Raw genomic sequence first — 10,143 nt, forward strand, 5'->3', positions numbered from 1 at the left:
AATGACTGAATAGGAAATGTCCACATATTTTTCGGACTGTTTATTTGATGAAGAAACAGACTTAGCTGTTGCAAAGTGCTTACCAACCAAAGGGACCTATGGTAAAAATGCCAACAAACAAGTCAATGGCTGGATGTTTCGACCCTAGCTGAGTCTTTTATTTAGCCTTCGAGAAAGACTCTACTAAGGTCGAAACGTCAGGCCACTAACTATTGTTTGCCTATGAAAATTTGAGTATTGTTGGTCACTGGTTTCAGAGGAGTGCATTCATTCCAATCTTCAAGCTTTCTTAGTAACAGAAACCAAACACTTTCTTTTCTCACACTATTTTTTCTTACCACTTTTTAAAGAAGTAAATATTGGTGATTCCTAACCAACTAATCGTCCATTAGTCTTTATGAGGGCATGGTTCAGTTCCAGATGTATACAATTAGATTTACCAAACCAAATGGTGCCCAATTAATATGCCCTCATTCTCTAAAATGGCCTTTTTGACTTCAAATCATGTCTTGAAATTTATACTTACAAGTCTTTTTGATTGACGCTGGATATTGTTTACAATGCTTGTGATTGACTTGAACATTGTGTTTATTCTGTGCTATTTTTAAAGAAAAGCTCCAAAGTCAAATTCGGTTTGTTAATGCACTCATCTTCCAATAGATAGAGTCCTTATAACAGTGGGTGATATTACAAGTCTCTTACTGCATGTTAAAAGAGATGTAAGTGGTCATTTGATTTGATACTCCTTCAGAGCAAATTTTGTAAATGCCAACTAATGTCCGCCATAGAAAACAATTTGGTCTGTTTATTTCAAAAAGGAAATTTTGTACCAGACATAAGGTTCAATTCAATGCCATTTGATTGAATATCATCAACATTCAGTAATGAACTGAAAATTATCTGTAAACAAAAATGTACCGACCGTTAATTTGGAGTGTGACATCATCAAACATGTTTGGATTGTGACAATAGTTATCCAAGAATATCCAACACAGCGGCATTTTACACCATTTTAATGAGACTTCTATTATTTCTCCCGTTCTCATAAGGACTCTATCTATTTGAACCTGAGTGGACCACAAAACTGAGTCTCACCTTGGAGCCCCTCTTCAAAGGAACACGTTGCCTTGGAGCGGTCGAGTTGGTCTTTGAAAAGCGTTTGTAACCGTTTGTTATGAAATGCATATGATTAGAAAGACATTTTAAAAGTAGAATATAATGATCTACACAAGTATCACTCGAAATTGCGTGGTTTTCCTTTGACCTTGTCGACTAACACGGTCGGCCATTTATGGGAGTCAATTTTTTGACTCCCATAAATGGCAGACCGTGTTAGTTTGCAAAGTAAAAGGAAAACCACGCCATTTCGAGCAATACTTGTGTGGATCAATATTCTACTTTTAAATCATCTTTCTAACCATATGCATTTTATAACAAACGGTTACAAACGCTTTTCAAAGACCAACTCGACCGATCCAAGGCAACGTGTTCCTTTAACCTTCAAAATTATCCGTCCTAAACATTGAGGTCCTTGTAATGAATTAAGGTGCAGTTCAGAAACAAATAATGGTAGATTATTCAAATTTACAGGTATTCTGGTTCAAGCAAAAACTGAAGAGAAGTTATTTTGTACAATGGTCTGCGATTTAATAATTGGTTTTCACACAAAAACATATTTATCATCTTGTAGCTTAATGGGCAGTTCTTAAAAGTTGAAGCAAAACTTTTGAATTGGTGTTTTTTTTTTTTTTTTTTTTTAAAATTGATATTTCAACATTTTTGTTGCTCTCATTTTCCAAACTTTATAAAAGCAAACTGTTCTACTTATGTTTGTTTCATGTTTTGCGTTTAATTTGTTTGATCAGGATCAAGGTTTATTTTTATACAAGTGTAATTTGGTGCAAAATTTAAAGGTACTCGACACTATTGGTAATTACTCAAAATAACAGTTTGCATAAAAACTTACTTGGTAACGAGCAATGGGGAGCTGTCGATAGTATAAAACATTGTGAGAAACAGCTCTCTCTGAAGTAGCGTAGATTTTGAGAAAGAAGTAATTTCTCACTAAATTATATGAATTGATTTTGAGACCTTATCTGAGGTCTCAAATTCAAGCATCTGAAAAGCACACAACTTGTGCGACAAGGGTGTTTTTTTCCTCCATTATTCTCTTGCAACCTCCACGCCCAATTGAGTTCAAATTTTCACAGGTTTGTTATTTGATGTATTAGGTTGAGATACCAAAGATGTCCAGTGCCTTTAACCTCTACCATGGTGCACAGGGTTTGCTCTTCACTGTGTTAATGGCCATCAGGACCAGTTAGCTTGTCATTTTACTAGTCCATCACCTTTTTAAAGCCATTGGACACTTTCGGTACAGACAAAAATTAATAAAAGTTCACAGACTTACAAATAACCTACAGGGTTTACAGAAGGTAATGGTGAAAGACTTCTCTTGAAATATTAATCCATGAAATAGAGAAAAAAAAAAAAAAAAATTTAAATTCCCGATATCAAGAATTACAGATTTATCTTAAATACATGTCATGACACGGCGAAACGTGCGGAAACAATAATGGGTTTTCCCGTTGATTCTCCAGACTCTGATGACCGATTGAGCCTAAATATTTACAGGTTTGTTATTTTTTTATAGAAGTTGTGATACACGAAGTGTTGGCCTTGGACAATATACCGAAAGTGTCCAATGGCTTTAACTCATTTGTAATTCAAATGAAAAAGAGATGCTTTTCGAAACCAAATTACTTTTTAGCCTGGTGGACCTTTTGACAATTTTATGATCTCTAATGGTGTGCTCAAATTTCAGTTTTCATATTTTGGGAACATTTTTAAGTTTCATTGCATTCATTTCATAAATAACTTTTATAATCAATTTTAAAAAGCAGCTGGTGCGATACTAATATTCTAGTCTAGAACTTTCATGATTAACAATAATTGAACAATGAATTTAAATCATGCGAATACATTATGGGATTGTTTAAATTTAACAGTAAGTACAATTAAGGCTTGCCCATTGCAAATGAGCTGCATTGCGCAAACCACCCAAACTATATCCTGTTAATTGGAATGTTTGTAATTGTCTCTTGAATAATTCATAATGATGTACTAATGCCACTATATAATTGGTTGACCAATACCATTATTCATGTTTTCTTATTAGCATATTTGAATAATAACTAGTGCTCAGTTTCGTTTTCATGAATAAGCTAGTCCAATCACAATTTGTAACTAACAATTGATTAAATTTTGTTGTTACTTTATTTTAATTAATTAATCTTTCAAGGGACAAGTAAACAATACTTTACATTGTATTTTCCTAAATAAAAAAAAGTGAAACTGATTTTATACTTGTTTGTATTGTGTTTTGTTTAAGGTATTATACAGGATAGGTAATAATTTTTTTTAAATATAGTGTAGTTATAATTTGAAAGCTTTGCACAAAATCATCTGCTAAGCAGCTCTATAAAATTGGCCCATATAATTTGTCGCATTTGTAACTCTGTTCTTGTATTGCGCTTATTTGTATTGCGCTTATCTACTTTTTGTTGACCTTCCTGCTGATTTACATGGACGGCTGAATGTTGGCAAAACATTCAATCATGTTAACGGATTGAACCAAATTCAACATTTTCTTCAAACTTTTAGTTAAAAAACAAATACCTCCCATGATTGGTTGCTTTGTTGCCGATAAATTCAACACTTTTTGTTGAAGGTTTGTGTAACATTACTACAGAACTATGACAGTCTGTGCCCAATTTCATAGAGCTGCGAAGCACAAACATTTTCTTAGCATGAAATTGCTTCCTTGATCAAAACCAAGTTTCAACATGATTTTTAGGACAAGCAAACAACAGCTGCATACCAGTAACAAGCAATTATGCAACAAATAGAAATTTGGTTGGTAATCCTGTTTTTATCAAGGAAGAAATGTCATGCTAAGCAAATTTTTGTGCTTAGCAGCTCTATCAAACTTGGCCCTGTTTTTTGCTTTTAATTATGGCTTCTCATAGTTTTCCAACGTTGGTGGGGAAAACGAAATTGTGATTTTGCAACATACAGTGTGTAGAAAGGTCTTTGGTAGATGTACCCCTAAAATCTTTTAAAGAATTCTTGACATTCCAAGCACATTATGAAGACACAATGGGGATCGGTCAAATCCCAAATCGAGCACCATTGTAAGGCAGATCATTGGACCTGGTGCACTACATCATGGCTAACGCTCTTTGCATACGGTTGCCATCTAGGATAAGGAATTGGGGAGGTTTGAAGCCTGTAGATAGCAGAAATACAGTAATGGGTAAGTGTCAGCGAAATATTTACCAAATTTGAAGTTGTTTTAACAACTTCTTCAAATTAATTGGTCAACATATATACTAGTGTAATAGGTCAAATTGAAATTAATTTCCCTAAAATATGTGGTTTTCCTAGTGTGTGAATTGACGGCAAATTAGTGTTTTTATTGAGCTTGATTAGTAATTGAACTCTACTTTAGTTGACCCAAAAACACAAAAAACTAACGGCATAAAACTCAAAACAGAGGGCGAACGCCTGGCTATCCAAAAGCAAATCTGCAGTAGGCCTACCAGCAGTAGGGCCTATAAATTATACAGTGCCCAATTGCACAGAGCTTTATAGCTAATTTAAAAGCACAAACCCAACTATAAGCCGAACAATACGCTTACCAGAATTGGGTTACCAGTCAAAATAGCTTTCGACATGTACAATTTCGTGACTGGAATCTGTTCTTTTGTTTATGCTTAGCAGAAACTGGTCCCTGCATTGAAGTCCAAGTTGTGACTTGTGAATAGTTGACATAACTCAAAACAAAACTGCCAGAATGTATTATAAACGAAATTTTCAGTCTGGTATTCAAAGTTGTTTGCAAAATAAATGATCAAAAATACTTTATTCGTCGACTTTAAAATCTGAATTACCGAAAAGCAGACGACGTAACGTTTACCGATTTGCTCAATGTTGATAAGCTGACCGTTAAATGTAAAGCCCGCCACCAACGTTAAAGTTTTTCCATTCAAGAATGAATGTTCAGTCTGATTTTTTAACTGTATTTTGTTGCCAAAAGATGAAAAATGTACTTTATTCGTCAGTTTTAAAAGGGAAATATTGTTGAACGAAAGCTGAAACGCAGACGACTTCGCTTGATGGCTTTTACCAATTTGCCCCATTACTCGTTTGATAAGCAGACCGTTAATTGTAAAGCCCGCCACCAGCGTTGAAGTTTTTCCATCTCAAAACTAATTAAAGCTGGTGTTCAAGGATCAAACATTCCACTACACGTATTATTGCAGGATACCAATGATTGGATTAAACCCCCGTGTAAAAGAATGTTGGCAGGTTCTTAGTCTGGTTCCTAGCTTCAAAACAAACGTTTTCCTACCTACTATGTACAGTTGTTCAGACTTCAAAATTATTGATTTCCTAAACGTTATTTTTGACGGATCAAGTGTGATGATTTTAATATTCGCTGCTTTTCGAGCGTTTCCGATGTAAAATTGGTCCTTGTTATGATGGAATCACTGTGCACGTAGGTATATCTAATGTTCATTTAATACGCAACCACAGACCCCCCAAAAAGTTATAGAAAACACATTTTTCCTCAATAATTGACAAGTGTGTGGGGGCAAAATTGGGGATTCGATTTTTTTGAAACAAGCGACAGTCCAAGCCAGTGCAACGCCTGGGGGTTGACCTCTGGCTCTGCTCAGCTCTGGGTCTGACTGTTTTTGTTTTATCCAGCCGGGTTTACGAAGTGGACTTAATGCTCTTTATTCCTCCAGGTTTTGTGTTAAATTGTTTGTTTTAATAATTTAAAGAGAAGGTGTATTGAATTGAATATGAGTTTTTTTGTTCATTTGAGTTTTTTGTATAATTCGTCTGAACTGTTCTGTGTTCAAAATATGTATTGGTGGTCTCCTCCACATCCAACCAGCAGCAGGCCAGCACTAACATGACTGGCGTACTGACTGTAAGTAAGTGAATGTCAGACTTTTTTGGACGTTTTGCAGTGTTGGTGGTAGCCCCACTTGTGTGGCCAAGGATAGCTGGATTCAGCTATCCTTGGCCACACAAGTTGGGCTATGTTTGTGGGTGTCAAAAGTAATAACTGAAAACTGAAACCCAGCCAGTTTACTATTAAAATAATAATAATTGATAGAGAAGAGAATAAATTCAACTTCAAGTGGAAAAATCATCTGGGATTCATTGGGAAAGGTTTCTGTATCACGCCACCACTTTTTCATTCAATATGAAATAATATAGCTTAGTATCTAATAATTTACCTCAAATGAGATATCCCTTTTTGTAAAAATGAGTGAAAAAGTGGTGGTCCATTTTCCCCCTTAAATTTGTCTTTCATTGACTGTGTGTGCTGTCTACCGGTCCATTGTTAATTTTATCGGTCAACATGGTTTCAATAGCCGACGTGAGAGATGACATAAATATTTCTTCAGCTACAAACAAATTGTGCACTTGATACTCCTGACCTTCCTAGAGTGGAACTGTTCTTGTAGATCTTAACATATCTTGCCTTTTTTTAGTCTGTGTTGTGGCCTACCTGTATTACATTTAGAAATTTGTTCTTTCTTTTTATTGCAGGAAACATGTTACGTTACTCGCAAATGGACACACTTATTCTGCCAATGTGATGTGATTTTTATCATCTTATGAGTAAACCGTGTATTTTCATGAGAAATGGCGTCAAGTTACGGACATAGTTCAAGAAACTCATCGAGTAGTTCAGCTCACAGTTACAAAGGATCCTCAAATACACCAGAGATTTTACCTGTTGGACAATACAATTCTAAGAAGGTAAGTGTTTTTAGTTCAAACAAGCCCAGAACCATTTTTTTAAATTCACATTACTTTTGTGAGGTCTTTGTCTTGAAATAATAATCCCTTTCAGGAGTGCTCTCAGCATTCCCAAGAACTAATCGTTTCAATACATTAATTAGTCTAAAATTACTTGAAACACAGTTTAATGAAATCTGACAGTAATTTTTTTTAAATATAGAAAATAGAATTATCTGATTGCAAACTGGTATGGTATAGAAAAAATAGTTCATGGCCATAACATTTCGACCCCTGCAGAGTCTTTCTCAAAGGCTAAAAGACAACTCATGTTTGTTGTGACATTGAGCCTTCGAAGAAGACTGTGCTAGCGTCGAAACGCAAGGCCGCTAACTACTATTTTTTGCAGATTTTGTTATGATAAAGTGACATACCTATTCAAGAATGTATTTGGAATGGACGATTATTATTTTGGTTGCAGTTTTTTGTGTGAACCAAAGCGTATTTGTGTATATCGGGGGGGGGGGGAGATTTCTAATCAATATGGTCATATTTGGCAGCTCACGTAAACCAACTCGCTAGGCGAATCGGTTTTGTTGATAGTATTTTTTTACATATTTCTGGTAATAAAACCAATGATGCCTCATAAGTAAACTGTAGCTCGCAAGCCTGCAGAAACCTGTAAACAAGGGTGCGTGGTATGTGAACCAGAAACACCTGGGTTAACCCCTGCACTTCCATGGTAAAATGTTGAACATAGTATGTTATTATTTATTTTATTGACCAAACCAACAGCGGACGAGCTGCCGATTACAGGAAAGGATAAAAAACAATTAGTAATATTCATATAGCCTATATAATAACAATCTGATATGTACAAAGTTAACAATTAAAATAGAATCATCTTAGGAAAGAAAATTAAAGCATACATTGAAGATTAAATAAAATAAAATATATGGAACAGAAACAGACCACCACGAATGACTGTGAAAATATATTTAAAATAAATTTTAAAAGCAAAAGCCTACATTAAATTATAAAATAGAATAAACAATAAAAGGCAAAGGAAATAAATTAATAAATGTTATTATTTCTGTTAATGAAACAAGGATGCCTTATAAGTGAGCCTAATCACTGTAGCTCGCAAGCATGAGGAAATCTGTAAACAAGGGTGCTTGCTATGCGAACCAGAAACACCAGGGTTAACCCTAACTCTTCCAACCAAGAAGTGTTCTTTTGGGTTCTTAACCATGCACTGCCGTAGCCTCATGAAAAGCAAGGGTTTGGCCATGCAGTTAACCCATAACCAAAGCCATACAAAACCAATGGCTGTATTTGGGAAGTATTGACCAGTTTAATGGTGTGCAAATCCTGGCTAACAACAATAACCCATTCAGTCTATTATGGTCCAAGGTATTGGAAGCTCCAAACAGTTAAGCTGTTAACAATTACAATACTGTACCACCCCTGAGTGCACCCCAAGTGGTTAAGCTGGACTAGAAAAATGTAGGGTTTTATCCTCAGTACATTAGGCCTTGCAACCCTGCACCAGGGGGATCTGTTTGGGTTGCTAATTGTTGCAATGCTCCTGTGGTAGGATGTCAGCACATGCTGAAAAGCCTTTCCCCATGTATTAGGTGCCTAGAGAGGTTGATTTGCATATTTTTTATTCAACGATTTGTTGTTATCATTACAAGTGGTGTTTTAAAATACACATGTCCAGGTCTTGCCTTGGTTAATTAAAGCTAAATTAATTGTTTGCTAGTTGTTAAGGTGAACCCCCAACCGCCCCTTACAATTGGGTTTGCAGGACTGTTTTTGAACGGGTAGGGACACACAAGGCGTTTTCTTTTTGGTAAAAGGCACTTCTATGTTGAGGAAATAAGGAACATTTTTAGGGGCATCAATGTAATGTCTTCTATGAATTCACGTTATAAAATGTATAATCCAGAAAAACAGTACTTTATAAAGCACAACAAAAATGTTTACATGACAATTGGTTTAGTTAGAACTGTCAGTTGAAACAAAAGTTGACTAGAGCGGGATTTGAACCAAGGATCCCCCGATTAACGTGACAGTGCTCTACCAACTGAGCAATCTAGCCCTAGGTATTGCGGTCTCCCTCTTTTGTCAATATCTTTGTTCGATGTGCCAAAAACATTGGTTTATTAGAGACCTACATAACTCTCGTCTCAGAAACGCGTTCTAAACACGAGATCTGACATGATAAAACCTGCAATACTTTCACATTGTCACTTTCACTGTGTCACAACCCTGCTTCAACAATCCAGCCATGCACACACCATCTGTGTCACTTTCCATTGTGTCACACAGTATGCAACCTTTCAGATAAAAATCACTCCCCAACAATAGAATCACAATAAACTTGAACCAAGGCTATTCATTAACAATAGACATTGCTTCATCCAACTGGAAAACTCTAAATATTATACTGACATTCCGCACGGCTTTGTTAAACACCGCTCCCCTATTTAGAGGTTGAGTCTGGTGGCAACTGTTGATTCCATTTGGTTTGAATAGAAATTCCTGGATATTTTGACAGATAAAGTCACGCCTCAGAACTTTGATGTAATGGTTGAGTTACTAAGAATTGCCTTTTCTGACAGTTACAAAAACTAGAATGCTAGAAAAAGACCAATATATTTGTTACCCTATAGCCTAAGTCCTATAGCCAGTGTTTTTCTGCACCATGTAAAACAAACAAGTTTTATCCTTGATGCATTTGAAGTAAATCCCTTTCTCGGTCTAAATCTTACCTAAAGAACGTACATTGTAGGCAACCGCAAGTGAAACAAAATGTTTCATCACTTCACATCAAAGTAGTTTTGTTTCTGTTTGAAGTCAAAAAGTTACCTGTAAGTTCAGTGTTACAGTTTCATTTTATGCAGTGGGCACTTAAGTGTAAAATATGTATGGTATTTTACCTCCCAGGTACACTATGTTTGTTTGATTTTGTTACGTTACGCTTTGTAATTTCATACTTTTGTTGAAATCAAAAGAAATTTTGAATTTAATCCAGATTTACAGTTTAATGTCAAGAACTGGAGACTTTTCACAGAGTAAAAGTACCAAAATACAGTAATAGAGGATACACTGAAACAAACCATGTTTGACCCCCAACATTACCAGTAAGGTTTACATACATGTACCAGAAGAAACAACATTTTTCATTTGTTCTGTTTGTCACTGGATTTTGATTAATATTTTTTCAAACTTACAGTATAGGCCTACACGTTTTTCACTGTATCAACCTTTTGATTATTATGAACATGAAATTGCAATGAACGACTATACATCACT

At 35.4% G+C, this 10,143-nt stretch overlaps 1 protein-coding gene across 6 annotated transcripts in view; it reads left to right on the top strand.

Annotated features, from left to right (window-relative positions):
• Positions 1-5,459: 5,459 nt before the first annotated feature.
• Positions 5,460-10,143, top strand: part of LOC117300674 (calmodulin-regulated spectrin-associated protein 1-like) — a 59,296-nt gene continuing 54,612 nt past the window's right edge. For 5 of the 6 annotated variants that reach the window (XM_033784390.1, XM_033784386.1, XM_033784391.1 and 2 more), the window contains exons 1-2: positions 5,460-5,560; positions 6,631-6,843. In XM_033784390.1, the coding sequence (XP_033640281.1) occupies positions 6,727-6,843 (117 nt within the window). In that variant the 5' untranslated portion in view covers positions 5,460-5,560; positions 6,631-6,726. Of the gene's footprint in view, positions 5,565-6,630; positions 6,844-10,143 lie in introns of all 6 variants that reach the window. The other variant, XM_033784387.1, reaches the window with a different exon arrangement.

The sequence above is a fragment of the Asterias rubens genome, chromosome 16 (assembly GCF_902459465.1).
Source record: "Asterias rubens chromosome 16, eAstRub1.3, whole genome shotgun sequence".
In the NCBI taxonomy this organism is placed as follows: Eukaryota; Metazoa; Echinodermata; class Asteroidea; order Forcipulatida; family Asteriidae; genus Asterias; species Asterias rubens.